The 20,738-nt window shown below is 47.0% G+C and overlaps 1 protein-coding gene across 2 annotated transcripts in view; it reads left to right on the forward strand.

Moving 5' to 3' along the window:
- Positions 1–20,738, forward strand: part of LOC8037077 (transient receptor potential cation channel subfamily M member 7) — a 152,514-nt gene that overhangs the window by 105,332 nt on the left and 26,444 nt on the right. For both annotated transcript variants that reach the window (XM_029967031.3, XM_040502655.2), the window contains exons 19-25: positions 152–217; positions 283–391; positions 3,174–3,372; positions 5,400–5,542; positions 6,096–6,232; positions 8,770–8,965; positions 16,738–16,893. In XM_029967031.3, coding sequence (XP_029822891.2) covers positions 152–217; positions 283–391; positions 3,174–3,372; positions 5,400–5,542; positions 6,096–6,232; positions 8,770–8,965; positions 16,738–16,893 — 1,006 coding nt within the window. The remainder of the gene's footprint in view (positions 1–151; positions 218–282; positions 392–3,173; positions 3,373–5,399; positions 5,543–6,095; positions 6,233–8,769; positions 8,966–16,737; positions 16,894–20,738) is intronic.

Here is a 20,738-nt window from a genome sequence, read left to right on the forward strand (position 1 = left end):
ACAAATTAGATCTCAATCTCGCTTTCGTGGTAACCAAAACAGAACTCCGGCAGGGTTAAGGTTTCACTTTTGGCGTTCCTGCTCCTGGGTGGCCACCCGTGGAAAGTGTCCTTCGGCACAGTTGGGTACCGACGCAACCCGTATCGTGCAGGAGATTCGCGCTGCCATCGGCTGCGGTACACCAACCGTTCCCTGGAGGAGTGCCGGGTGAGCGAATGTGAGTGGTTGCCGCCTCCCAGAAAGATCCCCTTCCGAAGCCGCCCTTCCTATGTTTTCCGACAGACGTCGACCATGCCTGCCCCAACCCGGGCCTGTGGCCGTACATCTTTGTCATCCAGTACCTGGTGCTCCTCAAGCTCATCCTGCTCACCCTGCTCTACGCCCTCTTCAGGTCGGTCCCCACAGCCGCTCTACTGAGAGTGTTGGAAAAGTCACGGCCTTTTCTTAAACACCGTGCAGGCTGAAAGCATGAAACGCTTTCAATACAGATGTCGCGGAATACTGCCTGTGCTGTGAGCACCACAGCTGGAGCGAGGGGCATGTTGACGTGCGACGTTTAAGTGTGATCTCATCATCCTTTTCTATCCCCCTCTCCTTTTGTTTTGTTTTTTGAGAGACCCTACACTAAAATGTCATGGCAGAGCTGGACCGAGAGGTGAGGTGAACTTGACAGCTGACCAACCATATGGCAGCTGCTGTTCTTAAACATTTTTTAACGCTTTTTTTTGCACCTATTGCTGAGACAATTGTCATAAAGAGGAATTTCATAATTTAAAGAAATCTCCTGGAGGCCGACTGACTCCATGGTGTTGAGATTTCGTTTCGGCCTCTGGAATGCAGATTTTAGAGTTCAAACCCTGGGCTGTTCTGTCTGCAAGAGCCTTCAGACCATTGCTCCTAGACTCAGTTGGGCTGTAACATTAAGCCCTAGTGCCATATATTTCCCAATTACCTTCCCTTGCATATAGCGCACATCCCAGACTTACAACCCAGAGGAAAAACAGAATCTGCCGTAAAATTCTATGCAAATGCCCACTTGTTATTTGTGGATAATCATGAAAAAATGGTGGATGGGACAGCTGTGAGATTTGAAAGCAAAAATGTAGAAGGGGCACATGTTGGGGTGTGCTTCATCGCCTTGCACCGCTGCAAGCACATGGCCTTGAACGCTTGGTTCTGGTGTGAGCCCGTCAAGCTTCTTTGTTATGCACCGGCATGTTAGGAGAAACGACTGGTACAGGAGCAGCAGTCGTTTCTCGGTTAGCCATACTCGCGGTCAGGTTTCTGTGGCAATGCAGCCAATGCTAGGAGAGGGGGTGCGCCAACCGCAGTAGACGCGCTTTCCTTCTCTCTTCAGATTGCCACAGAAAGTTGACCGCGAGTATAGATGGGCTTGGAACTCTATAGTCGGTGACAGGTCAAGAATGAAGTGGAAGCTCCTCCCACCCCTTTGCACTTCAGCAGAGCGAACGGTGTAGAGGAGGTCGCGTCCCCTCCAGCGTTCGCCCTACTAATGTGGAAAGGGGCGCGAGGAGCTTCCACTTCGTTCTTGACCTGTCACCGACTATAGAGTGGTTGCTTGAGATGCCCTCTGCTTATTTTTTTAAACATTTAAGGGGGGACATAGGCCTAAGTTTGAAAATTTTTTGAAAAAATTTAGTTTTCAATTTTGAGGTCTTCGGTCACCCTTACACTAAATTTGATAACCATGCGCCAAATGATATAAAATATTTTCAACACATTGTGAGGCAGTAACAAAGTAAAGGAGTTCAATGTTTGAATGCATTTTTCTCAGTTCCGCTTTTTGCTGCAAATTTCATACGAAGGAATCTTTTGTTCGAAGGTAAAATTATTCTGATACCACAATCAAGATGTTTTTAAACTGAAATTTACTGGGGAATCGGGCTACCTACTTTATTTTGTTTTATGTTAAAGTCCTCATTGAGAAAAGACTGTGTTTTCAAAAATTGACATAGGACAGATATGCATCTCATATTTCGAGGTAGTCACTCTTCCTGAAATATCTACATTTAATTTATAAAAACTAGATAGCCCGAAGTCCCACATCCTCCACTTTATATTCAAGCAGTTAAAATGATGCTTAATAGCTTCATTGACATATAGATTTCTTAACGAAGAGTGACACATCTTCTTATGCTGGTACGTAAAGTTGTCCTAGAGAGCTGAAAGTTTGCTCAGTACACCTACATCTGAAGTTCAATCTCCCCTGCAAATTTCATCCCAATCATATGAGTAGTTCAGAAGTTCAACCTCAAGCCAGTGTCCCCCCTTAAAAAGTATGCATTGTGGCTGAGTGCTTACTATAACTGGGCTCGCACTAGGTATTTTAAGCTATGTCAGAAGGTGCACTTCCCCCCCCTAAAAAATGAACTAATGCACATTTCTAGTTTGGAGCGCTGGCTCAGAATTGGCTTTTATTTCTAAGCTAACTTCGAAGTGACGTAAAAATAGACGTCATTTTGTGATCCTCCCGTTTGCTGAAAGGAGCACAGATGAGAGGTACGCCCACTGCATACCTCTTCTATGCATCCTTGCTTAGAGAATAAGCCATACACTGCATCTGAGACTCTGTTTAAATAGCGTGTCGTGGCATCAATGTTTCACGCCTTCATTTTTTTTTGGGGTGAAAAGACACTTTGTGTCATGTGTGACCTATTCAGAAAATTTACAAAAATGTATTTCCGGTAGTGCAGTATCCCTGAGAATTCAGAGGTTCGGGAATGTCTGAACATTGAAAGGCAGTGCATAAATTGGGAAATGCAAAAGTGATCCTGGCATGTTTCCTAACTCTTTCAGTGCAGCTCCAGCCTGTGCTACTCTTACTCATTTCTGCCAAAACGTAAAAGCAATGCCTGGCTCACTTTTTCTTGCCCTCAGCCCTAGACCGGAAGCATGCTCTGAAGCACCACTGCCGTAGCGTAACGTAAGAGAAATGAGATTATACAATGTAGTTTTGGTTGTCCATATGGAAACTGCTTTCTTTTGACCCATGCCCTTTCTTCAGCATGTTGGATCAGGCCTTTGGAAGTAGTTTAGAGTCCACCTTCTAATACCCGTACACTTGCCTGTCATGCCGGGGGACATTTGACTTGGGGCGTAGAGTTGTGCAGGCGACTGGTGACACATGCTTCCGGTGCCTCTCTCGTCTGCAGCCACACGGCACACAAAATCGAGCCGGTCTCGGATGACATCTGGAAGTTCCAGCGCTACCAGCTGGTGGTGGACTTCATGAACAGGTTGTGTCTGCCGCCGCCGCTGAATGTCTTCAGTTACCTGCTGTCCCTCTGCCAGCTGCTGGGGCGGGCCTTGCGACACTGTTGCTGCCGCTGTCGTGGGAAGCAGCACCGCACGGTTAGAAGACGGACGTGGCTTCGTCCTTTTAAATGTGCAGCATTTATAAGGCCAGCTTTTAGTACTTTTTGTGTCTGAACATGGGATGGAGCCCCGGTAAAGCGTGCAGTCACCCTGCTTTCGGAGCGGGGACTCTCCACAGCAAAGTGGGCTACGTGTACTAGGAAGGTCATTGCTCGTGGGCTTTGACGACGACAAGTGCAGCAAGATGAAGAGGGTTCCTGCAAGGGATGCAGCTGCAGAACCATGCCCAGCAGCGACAGGAAGCCAGTTGTTATTACACAGTGGCGGACATTTTGTTCGGTGCGGTGTGTAATGTGTGCAACAGGCTGTGGTTTTGAGCGGACATGAGCAAGGGCTTTCTCAATGCTATTCATTTAGAAGGCCTTTGGGGAGTGCCAAAGGAACGGTCAATTTTATTTTGGCTTCCCAGTTTCTTTTAGAGTGCAGCTCTTAGGGGCCCGTTTCCGTCTTGAGCGGCGTCGCCGTCGCCGTCACCGCGAGGTCACGTGACCCCCCCCCCCCCCCCGTGGTCACGTGACCTCTCCCAAGGAGGACAGGAGTAGGAGGGAGGTGGAGGAGGAGGGGAGGAGGAGTAGCAGGCAGGATCACGAGGGGAGGAGGAGGAAGGAGGTGTATACCCTCACCTCAGTACCCCTCCATCCTCCCCTCAAAAGCTGCACTGTAATTCGGCGTTACAGGGAGTTGTAAACGGCTTTCATTTTTTTTTGTTCAGGAACAAGGCAGGAGGAAGTTATGTGGGAGCCCGAATGAGACAAAACTTCTCTTTCATGGCAACTGGGTTTAGTGCACATCGAGGAAGAAATACAGCCAAGAGAGTTTGGACGTCTTCAGGTTGTGGCTTAGTATGCAGTGGCAGCAACGGCAGCAAATGCAGTGGCTGCCACTGATACCACTGCATTTATTTTGTGCACATAGCCCGCACACCACGTGAGTGTGATGATCTATGTGAGATTAGAACATTTGAAATGGCGGTCATTTATGCCATGTGGGACTGCATACGTTTAATTTGTTAAACTGAAAAATTAGTTAAACTTACAGTTTTTGTAGTGGCCATAATAGCTCATTGAACACTAAGGGAGGGAGCCAGGACTTATTTCTTTTTCGTTAATTAAACAGACAGATACATAGTAGGGGCATTTGCTATAATTTAAATAAATATACAGAAATATGATAAAAAAAATGTATCTTTATTGCAAATTTTCAAGCTACAAAGTAATCCGTTATATGTAATTGATTGCGTTTACATATGCTATCTAATGATGTGTACAAAGAACCGATGCGTCGCTGTGCTGCTTGCTCTCCCTTTCTTCCCTGGAGGAAAGCAAGCAGTGCAGGCAGACGGCACAGCAACACGAGCAGTCTTAGCGGTAGCCTCTCTCTTTCTTTTTTCTTCGGGTCGAGCATGGCGTTGCAGCTCGTGCTCAGCTTGATTGCTCGCTCTCTTTTCTCGCGCAAATGTCCTTCCGTGACCATTTTGCTCCAGAAGTTTCGAAAAGCCACACTGTTATTTGCGGGTGGTCTTTTTGCCATGCTGTTAGCAAGGTTGAGAGCACACATCCTGCATCTGTAAAGCTTGCTTTCCCTCATAGCTCTGAACCAGAAATGGATCTACTGGGATAGTGTTCTCTCGCGTGGGAATCTAAAGGGTTAGCCTAGAGCACGGGTTCTCAGTCTGGGTTCCCAGGAACTCGGGTGTCCCCCGGAGTTCCCTAAAAGGTTCCACGAGCTCCCAGATTTTCTCAACCGTACCCACCCTGAGAGAGGTGTCTCTCCACTCTAAGCACAATTTCAGCAGATCTATCCCACTCACTGATGCATCACTTTGAGTCGAACATTGTCGAGTACATACACTATTGTTTGCATTGTCGGCAGGCTTCTCCGCAGCTTTATTGCGTCGATGCCGAGACCAGAAGGGGTTTCTCGACCGTTCAAGACGGGAAATTTGAGAACCCCTGATCTAGGAAGCATAAGAGTAGCTTAGAGAACTCCGCTCACATTGGCAGGATGGGGACGACCAGTGTCCGGGGGCGGAGCTGAGCAAGACCCAGCGGCTGTCTGACGAGGACCACAGCTACTGGAGGCAGCTTGCCCAGGAGTATGCCAACCAGACGGAAGCTTCCCAGCCAGCCGGCGGAGAGGCTCCCAGGTGAGCCTGCAACAGCCAAAATGCCAGTTCAGACTTGTTGCTGCACCCACAATTCGATTGCTCGCTCGCGTCGGATGCAGTGACCTAAAGGAGGAGCCACGCAACTTTTGACTGCAGAAGACGTTGCAAGCTGCAGAAAAGCACGCCCTCTCACCAAATGTGTCGCACTACCGGCGTTTTCACACAAAGTAACGATTGTACAAATGCCTTGCTTATGCGTTAAACCTTTCTTTGTGCGCCACCACTATGCAAGGTACCTATTTACTTCCATATTATTCGAAGCCAATAACTTCATTTGCTTTGAATTCGCCTCGAGCCAAGAAAAAGTATGGTGAAACATTTTTTTTTGTTTTTTTGAGGCAACTGTTTGTGTTAGTGCAGTCAAAGCTGCCGGTACCCGTATGCTCGCACGGTAAAGGCAGATACACCATTATAAGTATGTTGGATTAGGTCACGCATGGTAAAGTAAGCCTCTAAACGCTTTCCTCCTCAATTGTTGAGATTGCCACGAGAATGTCAACTGGATAATTTGTTGCGTGGTCTCGTGGTGCAGCGTCCCCTCGTCGCTGGTGTCTGCGGTGGACGAGCAGCGAGAGTGTCTCTCCCAGTTGCAAGGCCAGGTGCAGGAGGTGCAGCGCTCCCTAGACAAAGCTTTGGCATGCCTCCACTCCCTGAGGACCACCGTCCCTGGTGAGACGCTTTTGCCAAATTCTCCCCAGAGACTGCCTTTTCGTGTCCCGTCCCCTGTGTCCCATCCCCTGTGTCCCGTCCTTTCTGTCCTGTCCCCTCCATCCCATCTCCTGTGTCCCTTCCCCTGTGTCACGTCCCCTTCGTCACGTCCCCCATGTCCTGTCCCTGGTGTCCTGGCCCATCCCCTGTGTCGTGAGCCCTCAGTCTAGGTTCTCGCAGGAATAAATTGACTTCCAGCTGAGAAAGAGCATTACACATCCGGTTCCAAACACACATGCAATCCTTGATTGGTGGGCAGAAACCACTTTAGTGGTCAATAAATATAAAACAAAAAATCTGCTGAGGTTGCCGTTTGAACTGTCTTTTATTTCAAGAATGCTCTTAGAACATACTGTATTTACTCAAGTATAACCTACACTATTTATAAACAAAGCCCTTGTGTCTACTTTCCTGCAAAGCACATATACAGCCAATCGTCGCGTTGCGCATAAATAGCAGAGCGAATTAGATCAAGAACATGACTCTCCATACAAATGCAACCTTCACAGATGGTATCTTTGCGTGAAGACGTTATCTCTATCCTGTAAACAGCTGGTATCATGCTGTCGATCGCGGTGATTGGCAATCCGCGTGCTCCGCAGAAAAGCGAACCCTCAAGTTTTTTTCATAAATAGTGCATGTTATACTCGAGTAGATACGGTATGTTTTTTCGGTCAAAAATTACGAATTGGACCCTATAACTATGCCTGAATTGAAATGAAAGCGCCCATATAAACTACAAAGTAGTGTGGCACGCAGTTCCTCCTGGTTAAGTGGAACTTCTCTGTATGAAAGTTCCGGTTATAACCAGACCGTAAATGGGACGAGATTAAAAGCTTACTTGCACCCTCTAGGGGACCGGTGTGCATTCGAAGAAATCCATCTGCTCCGGGCGTCGTTCCCGGGACTTCTCCAAGACTACTGGAGCACTCCACCAATTTAGCTATCCAGTTGGTAGGGTGCTGCAACTATACTTTGTTTGGCTTTATGTGTGAGTCAAGCTCTGGGCTTTTAGTGTCCTTTCCAAAGATATGCTCGTGCACTGCAATCATAACTCAGGGCAACCTGCTCACGCTTGTAGCTTCAACTTTGCTCGCACATTAAGTGAAACAAACAGTTGTCACAAGGCACAAGTTACTCTCCTTCTCGGGTCAAAGTCGGTTTATTCTTGCATAAATCTTCCCTACCTTGGGAACCTCCCATAAATCATTAACTTCTAACTGGTTTCTTGGAACCGAGGCATTCTCCAGGGTACCTTCAGGGGATAAGTTTCAGGACTCATAATAATGCCCGTTCCACAGTTGCCACACCCATTTTCAGCCAACACGTGCAGTATGACTTGGTGCAGGGCCTTCCACTCCCTCTGCTTTCTAAGCAGGCCATATGTCCTTAAAGGGTTACTCCACAGGTTTTTTGAGCTACCTCAACTAACTATATTTTCTGACTCCCCGGCCTTTGCCCTTTTCGGTATGCTATTCAGTATTGCGAAATTCATAATAGTGATTGTGAAATCGGCAAATGAAAATGAGGCAAAAACACACATTCAAATATATCCGCACTTTCCAGTGCCGTGACGTCAGTGGCAGGCAGGCTTGCCAGTTGAGCAAGCAGTCTAAAAATAGAATATGCCAATCATTTGTTCCCTGCTGGAACGCAGGTACTGGAGCAAGCTTCTAAAGCATTCATTTGACACCATGAAACTGCGCTTCGAATCAGTTGGAAACAAATTCTACAGTCCAAAGAGTGAACCCCTGCCTTCCACTGACGTCACTTTTTCGTTGTTGCCAGTAGAGACTTTCAGTTTGAAAAGAACGGTGAAGACCACCACTGTAAATTCAATAACTTCGCAAAGAAAATATATTTTGACCTAATATTTGGGATACTATATTACTGATGTTTCTTGGTGAGTTTATCAAAACTTCAAGCAAATCAGAGACAATGAAAAAAAACTATGGAGTACCCCTTTAGGGGGCGCTTCCTACACTCATAACCTAGCTTCACTTAAATTTCGTTTATAACTGGTAATTAAAAAAATATATATATATGTTTCGCTTAGCCAGGAGAAATTGTGCTCCACATATCTCGCAGTTTATACAGAGCAGTGTTTCAGATAATTGTAAATACTTCATAATTTGTACAGGTCAGTATTTTAGATATTTGAAAATTAGAAAAGAAAAATGTAAAAGATGCACCTTCTGGAAGTTTTAACTGGACCAGATTGGCATTTGTGTTGAACAGGGTAAGTGGAATAGCATGCCAGTGGAACGACAGTCTACGCTGCTCCTACATGTTCCAGATAAAAAAATGAAAAATTATGCAAAGAAAACTGGCATTTCACATATAATCCGTGATTTCTGCTGAAATTTGACTCGTTCGAGAAAGAATATGTGGAGCATCAATTTAACTGGAGCCTACACGGAACCAGCTTAAAAGTGTAGGCAGGGCTCTCTAGGCAGTCCGCGCAGCCTGCCCTCACCGAGTGTCGGCATACCGTCCAGGAGCAGCGGCGGAGGACGTGCATCCCCTGTCCCGGCACAGCCCGTACCCTGGGACCCGGGTGCTTCGCTTTCCCGTGCCAGACAAGTACGTCGCCTGGGAGGTGCTGTGGCTCGAGTACGACCCCGTGGCCTACTCTCGACCCAAGCAGGACTTCCCTATCCACCTGCAGCCACATGTCGATGAGGACCTCCTCAGGTGGGTTGACGCCCCCACTCAGCCCCAAATTGCACCATTTCGGGAGCTTGATTAGCGGTGCCCCCCCCCCCCCTTTCCTTTGTTTGTTTGTGTACATCTTCTATTTTCATATCTGCCGCCACCTCAAACACAGCACGACGAGTGCCCGCCCGAAATTCTGAGGTAACGTCGAAAAACTGTCGAATGGGCATTTGTTAGGTCAGAGAGTGAAAATGCAGCAGGGGCACTTGACAGGGGAGGCTTTACCACTTTGCACCAGTGTCCACGCGTCGGGCTTCACTGCTTTGCACTGGTACGCACGCATCTGGCTTATCGCTTCACACCAGTGCACGTGCATCAAACTTCGCATCAATGCGCATGAGTCAAGCTTTTCTGCTATGCACAGACATGCTTGGAGGAGCAGCTGATGCAGGGGAGCATCTCGGTTAGCTTGGTGGTTTCAGAAGTCCTGAGGGGGTTCTCGATGCGTTCTGGACTTATTTTTCCAACATTTCAGAAGTTGCGTGTGTGTGTGCTTATTGTGACGTGGGCGCATGCTCGGTATTTTATGGTGATGTCATAAACTGATAATCGCCTTTTCAACTGAAAAGGCAGTTTCCATCTTTTCTTGAATGTATTAGCTGAGTTTGGAACATTGTCAGACTTTGTCTGCCTTTTCTCTTCCATTTTTAAATGTTTTTGGTTTCCTTACTACAGTCTCATTTCATTTAATTCATTCATACCTCGCAAGTACCTTGAAGGGCGTACAAGAGGGGGAAGTTCAACAGTTGAAGCAAACAAATGATATGTAAAAAATAATTACACGTACAAAGCAATGCTAGAAAAAGTACAAAATCATGGTTCATGTGGCACAAAAACAGATATATCAACTTTCACGTTATTTAGGATAGGTTGTTGAATGTCGTGCTAAGGTTCCACCACCTCGCATGCACTCTCACTGTTTTCTTTTGGATACTAGTTTCCAATGGGATGCTACCTAAGTTTCTTGCCTATAATTATTTTATGAACATGCTTTTACAAAATCCGGGGTGTCAAAGCGAGCAGGAACCAGCACACCTGAAACCATGCTGTAACTGTAGGTCCACGAGGAGGGCCCAAAGGGCAACTTTGCCAAATTTTCGGTATTCAAAACGCAACACTCTTTAGCGTCGTCCTGGAAGACCACGCTGTAAAATTAGAGTTCAGCTAAGTTAAATTTGTTGATCAAACTTGTCGCCTAGGTCCATCACTCGGCGAGTCGCCGGTAGCTGCTTGTTCAGCAGGTGACGACAAGCATGACAAACAGTGTTGCAAGCTTTGTCATGGGCATCGGGCATCTTTGCTTTTTCTCCTTTAATTATTCGGACTAAGCTTTACTACTGTTAAACCTCTATATTACAAAGTCGCGAAAATCTGCAATTTACAGTAATCCCTTGTTATAACGAAGTAAGCGGGACAGCAGAAAAATTTGACAAGAAGGGTAATTCAATAAAAGCGAGGGAGCCAAAAAACAGCGACAGGAGCCTTGAAGGTGCACAAGAACACTATGCAACACTCTGACTGTAGATTTAATCAAACAAACCTTGGTTACGAACATCTCGTGGCTGCTTTACCGAGTAAAAAGCGCACAAAAAGTAATAATTACAACAACATTGCTCTAAAGCTACGTAAGTTACTAGTGCACAAAAGGTAATTCATTGCAGTTATGCATTACTTACAAAAAATACTTCACTCACTTCGCGATTACTTTGCTTAGAGAGGTAGACGTCAGTTATGCGTATTTGCCCATTTTTTTTTCTGACCACAGAGAATTTTGTAAACGACCTTTTACATTCCTGACATTGTGTGCCCTCGCTTCAACTACTTCAATGGAAGCTCAGTTCTGTGTATGGTATTATGCAGTTTTATTATTTTGCAGCACCATCTAAAGATTTGGAGTTATTTTGCGCGTAGTACCTTAAAGCAGATGTGGTCTATGAAAGTATGTAGGCCCCGAAAAAACATATAACAAAAACTGAATTAGCCTGAAAATGGCTGACAGGAGTCCAGAGAAGACAAGCAGTGTTCTCATCACAGTCGCGTCATTCAGGGTAGAGCACTGCACGGGCCCGGGTTAGCCCGAAAGCCTGAGCCCGGCCCACCCAGCGGACGAGCCTCGGGCGAGGTAGCACGTATTTTCTCGGGCCCGGGCCGGGCTTGGGCTTGAAGAAAAAACAACCGCATCTCCACGTGGTGAATGATGTTCATTGGGGCGAAGCTCTGGTGGTGCTTGTCTGCGTAGACGCTGAGCCGCAGCATGCCGAGCCTTTCGTTCGTTTTCATCCATGTCACGCTGCGGTCAAATGCTCAAATGCGTATATAACCACGTTCCATACCACACATTCTCTTTCTGACATGGATAAAAACGAACGAAAGGCTCGGCATGCTGCGACTCACCGTCTACGCAGACGAGCACCACCAGAGCTTCGCCCCAATCAACATCATTCACCACGTGGAGATGCGGTTGTTTTTTTTTTTTTTGCCCTACACGAGCACGGGAGCACGTGCACTTGACGGCGGACGGACATACGGACATGGCTAGCCCCTAAGGAGCTTCGCCCCTAAAAGCAATTTCGTTATAACAAGGAATTACTGTACTTTGTGCATGGGAATTTAATTCCCGGCATACAAAAATAACTGTGAAACATTTTGCAGTGTAAGCACCCACCGAAAATTGTCTTTATTCACTATGAAAGTAATCGGTGAGCTTCGCTTGTGCCTTGTTGGCCACTAACATAGGCGTCACACAGCGTTCAAGCTTCCACCGTGCTTGCATGGCCTCATCTTGCTGTTGTGCACTCGTGTACCGCCGAAGTACATCAATCGCGTTGAGCACTTCTTTGGAGCTCGGGACTTCGCGAGGATCTCCGTCGCCAATCTCGCTATCATTCTTTTCCTCTTGCATGTTCCCGAGCATGTCCTTCACAATAGAATCGTCAGTGATCTCTCCTGTCGAAACTATGTTCAAGTCCCTGTAGAAGAAGTCCTCGAGAGCTACACCTTTGGGGATAACTCTGTCACTCTCGAGGCACTACCACTCTCCTAAGAGATCTTTGTTTTCTTCCCCCTCCTCATGTTCGAACACAGACGCAGCAGACAACGACACTTCTCCGCTTTGTTCCTCACTGTTCGCTTTGTTCCTCGCTGTCCACTTCCCCCGGAGCGCTGGCTGTTGAGACAGTAGGTTCCTCGAACCCAGCTTTCCTGAAGCAGTTTCTGGTGACTTCATTCGCTGTGGCATTTAGGGCGGCAGACAGCATTTCAGGTGCCTGGAAGGCGTTCGCCTTAATTGGTCGCTTCAGACGAAGATCAAGCAGAAGCTTTCCTGTCAACATTACGTGATGGGCGCAGTTCACACTGTTGACAATGCCCTGGTCGAGTGGCTGGATCAACGACTTCCAGTTTGGTGGCATGAACTTGAGTTTCACGTTCGTTAGTTCCAGGTCTTCAATGCGATCGGTGGAACAGTTGTGCAACGAGAAACACACTTTCTGACCGCCCTTCTTCATCTTTTTGCTGAACTCCTGAAGCCAAACGCAGGAGATGTCGTGGGACGTCCGTGCCTTTGTGTTGGCTTTGTATTCTATTTCCAGGGCCCCTTGGCCTTCGACGCACTGCGGTTTCTTGCTCTTCCCATTGAGGAGCGGCAGCTGCTTGTCGCTTGCGTCCACATTTCCGCATGGCAGAACTGTGAGCTGCAGCTCGCTTCGCTTTCCCCTGTTGTGCCGGTCTCCTTTGAAAGCCAGTGTTCAATTTGGGAGCATCTGGTGGAAGAATCCAGGCTCGTCCGTGTTATAAATGTCCGCTGGCTCAAAGCGCATCGGGATCCCTGGCAGCTCCTTTTCGTGTCAAGCGGCAGCTTCGGGCACATTGGCCGGCATAGCTTTCCACTTGCCATCTTTCTGACGATCGCATGTCCTTTGAATCTGTGGAGCCATCCACTGGTCGCCTGGAACATGTTGCACTTACCGTAGGTAGGCATCCGATTTCCTTGACCTTCTGCTGTCGGACAGCTTCACTCGGGGGAACAATTCTTGGATGATAATGCACAAACCAAGAGAAGATTGCCTTGTCCACATCTTTGTTCTTTTCAAGTTTCAGTCATTTCTGTTGGCAGCTTGTTCCACCTTTTGGGGAGCCAAGGATCGAGTCTTTCACTTCCAGAATTGTTGAAAGTAAACTGCGGTACTCCGAAAGAAGCCGCAACGTCTTTCTTACACCGTCCGAGATCGCTTGGAAAACTTTCGCTTTGTCCTCAATCGAGACGATTTTGGATTTACAGCCTCTCATAGTGGCGAAGCCCGTGAGTGAACCAGTGAACCGCGAGTGAACAAAGAGCAGGCAGAACTGGCGAAACCACACTGCATGCACCCTACAGCCATGCCTGGCCGTGCCGTCTAGTGCCTTTGCCCCGCACCATATTACCCACACTCGCCAGACGGCGAGAGCGTCTCCCTGGTAATCTTTTCTAGATAGCACTGTCAGCAACTTCCTGGGCTAGTGTGCCTAGATTTTAGAGTGTTTTCAACTGTTGATCGTCTGCAAACGTCACCCCCTCTCTGCCCGTTTTCCCACCTCGCCACACGACAACGTGATGCATGCATACTCACGTCCAATCTTCCCAGGAGGCGTCGGCAAAGTGCTCCCTCTCTCAGATCTAGGCTCTCTAGCCTGTGCTGGCAGTGCAGGCAGTGAGGCTCGTCTCACCGCATGGGAAGGCGCGTCCGCAGGACGTAATCCCTCGAGCACCCGCACTCACGGTAGAATTTCTCGAATATCATAATTTTTTTACAGAATCAGCTTGGAGCCTTTATCTTTTCAATTCTACGGCATTGGTGCTTCGTTATGTTGAAACTGCAGCAATGTTGACTTTGTTTTATTGAGACTAAAAATTTATGGCAAATTGTTAGGCTATTGTTTGGCACACGTGAAATGTTCTAGCATCACAAACGTTCAGAGATACTCAGGGTTTCCAGATGCCAGATGCCTTCTTTCACGGAGCTCTTCATCAGATACTATTCTTGCTCGAGTAATAACCGCACTGTTTATGAACAAAGCCTTTGGGTTTCCTTTCCCACAAAGCATGGGGATAGCGAATCACCGCGATCGGCAAAAAAACGGCAGCAATTTACGGGACAGTGATAACGTCTTCACGCGAAAATGCTATCTGCTCAGATCATACTTTTACGGAGAATCGTGTTCTTGACATTGTTATTCGCTGCATTTTTTATGCAGAATACGATGATTGGCTGTACTTATGTTCTACAGGAAAGCAGATGCAAGGGTCTTATTCATAAGAAATATTACTCGAGCAGATATGGTAGTTTAACGCATAAAATGTGTATGCTTGATACTTTGCTTGATACTTCCGAGAATGAAGCGATACTACCACTAATCAGGCTGATAAATCTGGCAATCTTCCAGAGCCTTCCATACTCTCAAGCCAGTGTCCCTCAGTGCACACAGGTGGTTGAGTTCCTCCTCGCCTACCTCGCTCCTCTTTGCCTACCTCTCTGGTCCTATGACCTCCCCGTTAACCAATCAGCATCGAGTACCTCACTCCTCTCCCATCCCTCGACCAATCATTGTTAAGCCTGACAGCCGCGCTTTTATCCAGGCTTCACTTTTGGATTTCACGAAATGCCAAACACCTAGCCAAAGAATGTTTCACATTAACATACAGTAATCCCTCGTTATAACGAAATCACTTTTTTCCAATTATTGCTTTCATCGAAGTTCAACGTGGTCCCGAACGATATGCATGCATTTTTAGCCGGATTATTCAAAGTGTATTGGCGGCCAACGACGCTTATTACGAAGGCCGCAGTGCCAAAAGCATGCAAGCCTACACGGAGGCACACCGAGACCCTTGTGTTCCCTCCCATCTCTCCACCGAGGCAAGCGGCAAACTGGGAAAACGGAGTAAAATGGTGACAGAGGGCAGAGCGCGCAAAGCTTGCGAAGCACCGCTTCTGATGCGCCGATGCGGGGACACGGGCAGGGAGCAGCGGGAGCAGCATCGACGCTATGACGCTAATCACGGCGCCCGCGGCCGACGCTGCCCGACTCCTGTCGGAATCGGGTCGAGGGAGCGATGGAGCCCGGACGAGGTCATCCCTTTGGGAGCCCCCGACGCGTGCGCCTGCAGCGTATTACACGCACATGTGCATCGTATGGAAGATTGGGAGTATTTACCGAAAGTCGCTTAGATCTGCAAGGTTGAGAAAAGTGGCCAGCCCAAATCCAAAATCGCCGAAGGATTCAACGTTCCGGTATCGGCTGTTCAGCACTGTCCACCATTTGCAGAACAAGCAAGCCATATTGGACGGGTTCGAGAAGTTTCTCATGTAGGAAAAAACGTGCCCGCGACCCGAAAATAGAAGATCGCCAGCTGCTTTGCGCGCGTCGGATTTGCTCTCGCAAGCATGCTTGCCGAGTTGGCGCACGATTTCCATAGCTGCAACGATCTCTACAGGAGTGTGTGAAAATATGTTGGCAAAGCCATTGAGGATAACTTTGATCCGTTCTTGCTTGTCACTCCTGCCACGGATGTTGCAATCGTAGACCTTGCGTGCGGCCAGGGTGAGCACAAAGCGACGTCGGAAAGGCACCTCGGGAAACATTGACGACTGCAGATATGCGAAACATCCAACGGCTGCTTCGAAACAAGGTTGACTGCAGCGGCAGTGACAGTGTTCTTGCGATGCCTGGAGCAGTTCGAGGAGAACTGATGTCCAGATGAAATTATAGGCAAACTCCATTTAATCTTTTTTTTTTTTACTCGGTAAAGCTGCCGTGAGATGTTCATAACCAAGCTTTATTTGATTAAATACACTGTCGGAGTGTTTTGCAGTGTTCCCGTCCATCCTCAAGGCTGCTGGCACTGCTTTTCTTGCCGTATCGCTTCTATCGAATTACCACTTACTGCAAAATACTGGGCAAGCGCCCACTCAAAATATAGAGATAATAACGAAAAAATGGGAGATGGGCGCTTGTCCGGTCATCAATTTTACATATAAATGTACTGTGCATATTTTCTCAGATCTTAAAAATTTGGATATGGGTGCTTAATGTGGAATGGGCGGATGCGCGGTATTCTACGGTATATAGACATTTTTTGCCGTCCCATTGACTTCGTTTTAACAGGGGTTTTGTTAAACCAAAGTTTGTTACATCAAGGGTCAAGTGCATTTCCGCCACAGGAGAGACTGTCGGTTGTGTCAGTGATGTTGGCACACTCTGCATTTGTGCTACGCTGGCAGCATTTGGCAACTTGTTGGGTTTGAATTGGGCCCGAACGGTGCTGTAGAACCGTGCATTGTTTGTGCCATAGCATCTAGGGAGCAGAATTGCAGGCACCTGCAACGTGTGTATTGTGCAAGGGTGCAACTCATATCCGGCGATTGGCCGATCACACAGTGGCATAAGACGTCATGTCAGTAGATGCTCCAATTATTAGATGGACGGCGCAAACCAAATTCCCGACCGATGCCATGTGCCGACCTGACATTGCAGCATCTCGCTTAAGGGCTACGAACAAAACTTGCGTTATAGGCTGGCACTGTTTTGATGATGAATGTCCAGGTAAATTTTAATATCTAAATGTGGATAGAACTGAGTATAATATTCCAATCTGATATAAATTAAAGAGAAGAAACTTAACTCGACAGAAAGGGTCTTTCTCGTTTTGTAAGAACATCATCGCAAAGGCCAGCTTGAACGTTGATCAGTGACCGAGTGTCGTTTCTGTGCAGCCTCCAGATGGGCGGTTCCAGCCGCCCGGTGCCCTCGCTTTCATGGAACTGCGTCTTCACCAACCCGGCCGGCGTGAGCATCAACCGCCAGTCCTGGATGCTGGACCAGGACGGCGGTCCCGTCGTCTACAAGCTGGATGCCACCGGAGTGCCCATGTGAGGCCCTTTCTTTACCTTTCTGGGCTGGTTTCCCAGTCCAGAAGCACCCCGAAAAGTCGTTACGAAAGAGCATGGGTGTATGACAATCACATTGTTGGTGACACTCAGTCACGTGGTGTCACAGTTATGGCGTGGTATCACATGACTTGGTGTCGCGGGCCGTGGTCATGGGGGTTAATGTCACATGATCATTGTGCGCTAAACTTAGCAAGAAAATATTACATATATATATATATACGTAGTCATGTCTCGTTAATATGGACCCCGCTAGTATGCATCATGAACAAAATTTTCGGAGACCAATCTTTTGCCGTGCATTTCTTCCCCGTTACTATGGAAACCCGCAATCCGCACTCTAGGCAGCTATTTTGGGGACGAATTCGGTAAATACAGGCATGTTTGTCTCCTTCTTATGTATTATTATGGATGCCGGTACACCAGTCTAAAAAATAAAAAGCTCCAAAAACGCTTTTGAGATATGAGTGAACCCAAGTGGTTATAGTGTGCACCTGGAAATTCATTGTTGGTCTTGCGATAAGACCTGTGGGCTAAAAGGTGGAATTTTTTTCTCTCACGCAAAAGGTGTCATTACCGCTTGCAGTCTATTGTTACTTGAGATTGTGTATCACTTACAACCAGAAACAAAGAAAAATGAACCCTAAAGCAGCTAGGTCCCCTCACTGTAGACCTCGTCGCTGTTTGGGGAATGGGAGAGGAGCTCTCGGCTTAGAAGGTTAATATCTCCCGGATAAAGTGATGACGGAGGATGGGAGAATTCTTGTCCTTCAAATGGTTCACCGCAAAAGCCCCCTTAGATCATAAGTTGGCCGTATATTTTCCGGTGTTTATTTATATGTACAAAATCGTCAGATGTTTTTCTGTGTTTATTGATTTCTGAGAGAAATTGCAAATAGAAACAAAACAATCAAGACGAGAAACGGTTTAACTTTTATTTTTACCTGGCAGACAATGTTCTTCAAGCTTCATTATTGTAATATATGCATACATACATTCCAAGGCGCACTATCAGGGTGTTCGTCATGTTTTTGTATGTGCCTTATCACTGAACCAATTATAAGTATTTCATGGCACTGCTTGATTGGTGCCATTTCCTCGTAGCACCGGCTGGGTCTGGACTTAAGCTGAAACGAAGTATAAAGAAACATTGATGCCACCCCCTCACCATGACACGCTTCGACCCAAACAATATGAAAAACACTTCAAACTGCCCAACTAGGGTCCACAGAGAAGGAAGGCAACCTTCAATGGGGCAATCTATGAAGAGCACAATGAGGCCAAACTTTTGGGGATGTAAATGGAAGGTCAAAGTAGTACCAAGGTCCCTCGATTCTAAGATACCTTGGTAGACCTATGCTGACAACCATACCAAAGCGACTACCTTTAAAAAAAAAAGAGAAAGGACGAGTCTTGTGAGCATTTACATGAGACTTTATCGGTGTAAAAAACTGCCGCTTGTACAAAATTATCCAAAAACCAGTATTTTTCGGTTTTAACCGCTTTTTTTATTTTCAACACTGGTGCATGTTTATTGGTGTCTTTTTGGTTAAAACCGGAAAGTATAAGCCTGTCATTGGCATAAAACGCAAGGCTGGACGCTTCTCTGGTCACTCGGAAGGCAGAGTAGACGATGTCAAATGAGAAGCGGAAGCGGTCAAGAGTGTCAAATGTAGCTGAGCAAAGCTTTCTGCCCAATGGAAAAATTAAGTTTTTCAGTTGAGCAGAAAAGTAAGAAATATGAAACTCGAAGAAAACTCTACCCTGACAACAGTAGCTGATGAAAAAGACGAGAGACCGATCGTAACTCATCGTGCAGCTTGTATACGGCTGTTTACCTTGAGCAGAAAGGGCAAAGAGAATGCGCACTTCAAGTAGCAGATGTGTTGCACTTTCCAGACACAAAAGTAGGCCCGAAAGTGGCGGAGGCTTGAAAGTGTCGGTTTAAACGCGCATCTTGTCCTTTTTTAGTTAAATAAACCACACATCTCTCATTGTTGCTACACTGGATTAATATATGTGTTTTGATCGTGAATCTTTATTACGGATAACTTGCACTATGGACAATTTTTCTGGGGAATGGAGGCGTCCATATTACCAAGACATGGCTATCACTCAACAGTCAAACCCGATTACAATGAACTCGGGTACAGTGAATTGACCCTATATAGAACGCGCGAAAATGTTTTATCAGTATGGATGCAAAACATATCTCGCATAACAAACTACACAATGGATATACTGAATTTCCGGCACCTACGACCATTGGCAAGCACGCGAGCTTCGACAGTTCCGGCGTTCGGCTTCTTTGCAATGCAGGCGGAGGTTCCCCCTCGTCCGGCATGAAGCCTCCACTTAGTTACGCTTAGTCACACCCAGAGCCGAGAGAGGAAGGAGGGAGCAAAGAGGAGACAACCACCATTTTTTGACGCAACACGCTTTCCGTACAGAACACTGTTGAAGCCATGCGTCGTCTACTACGGGCCGACTTCTCTTTCCCTTGAATTAAAGTTTGTGGTCAGACATCAAGAAAACTTCACTTGTTTACTTTCTACCGAAGAATAACATTATATAATTTTCTTGCCAGAGCCAGCGATATAGAAGGCTCGATGTACCTCTAAGCGCTTCTTAGGAGTTGTGAATGCTAAAACATGCGTGCCCTTTTTCTGCTTTCATATCTCATCTGCAGCATACTCGTATCAACGATCGAGCACGTGCGCTCTCCTCGCCATGCTGACCTTGGGCATGGAGCGGGGGAGCCGTTGCCTCGTGGACATGCAGCACTGTGGGGGGGCGCTAATTGAGACTGACGCACTGTGGCTTCAAAACACTGCCGTTTTTCGTGGCTTTCTATGTGGTATCAAAGCTAGGATGCCTCAGATCACGGCTTCAAGAATTTATCTGCTGTTTGGCACGGCTGATGAGGTTGGCTCGTTCCATGGGACAGTTAATGCTTTTGCATTAAAAGGAAATAGCTGAAATTTAGATGCCGATTTCATGCATTCCACCAAGCGAAGGAATGAAAATAAGCCCTTCCCGCTCCGCTGCGAGCAGTCAGGAGTTTACGCACATGCACTTACGCTTCTCACTCTGTACCACAGGCTGATTGGCTCACTGGGGAGGGGGAGTGTTACGATGGCGAGACTATTAACTGGCCAGACTCTCCCAATATATGGCTCTGGTCACGCCCTGGCGCTGTAGCGCCCTATTAGGTTACAGATTATCTAACAACCGAGACGCTTCCCAGCCAGTCCACTTTGTTTTTACCGGTGATTTTGGAAGAGACAGGATTTGGGCGTTCACGCGGTCAATGCATTGCAAACTGAGCCTCGGCATCGTAAGCTTTGCTTCCCTAGGCCTCCTGCAACTTGCCATTTTGTTCTGCAATCTGGTGAGGTTCACAGTCAAAATGGGTCACAGTCAAAATGAACAGCTTCCAACATCTATTGATAGCAACCACTCTCATCGCTGCTGCGATCAATGTCGAACACTTTGACAAGGCAAGCGATGCCATAGACGTAATCGTCACTGATCGCATGCTTGAAACGCGGGAGGTAAAGGAGGAAGTTGAAGCTCGTGATGCCAAGAGAGCCAAGTCTGTGAGTGTTTGCAAGGGGACGCCACGTGGGAGGCGTGGTGTCCCCTTGCACGCGGGAGGCTGGCTACGTAGCCAGCCTCCCGCTCCGCCCGAATTCACCCCTCCGAGGGTCCTGCATATAAATCGATTTCTTCACAAAACTATTGCGCCATTTTCAAAACAAATTTAGCAGCAATATAGGAACATACAATGAGTCCTAGCCATAGAGTTATCTCATATTTTATTTTTG

The sequence above is a fragment of the Ixodes scapularis genome, unplaced genomic scaffold (genome assembly GCF_016920785.2).
Source record: "Ixodes scapularis isolate PalLabHiFi unplaced genomic scaffold, ASM1692078v2 PGA_scaffold3__209_contigs__length_174095766, whole genome shotgun sequence".
NCBI classification, from domain to species: domain Eukaryota; kingdom Metazoa; phylum Arthropoda; class Arachnida; order Ixodida; family Ixodidae; genus Ixodes; species Ixodes scapularis.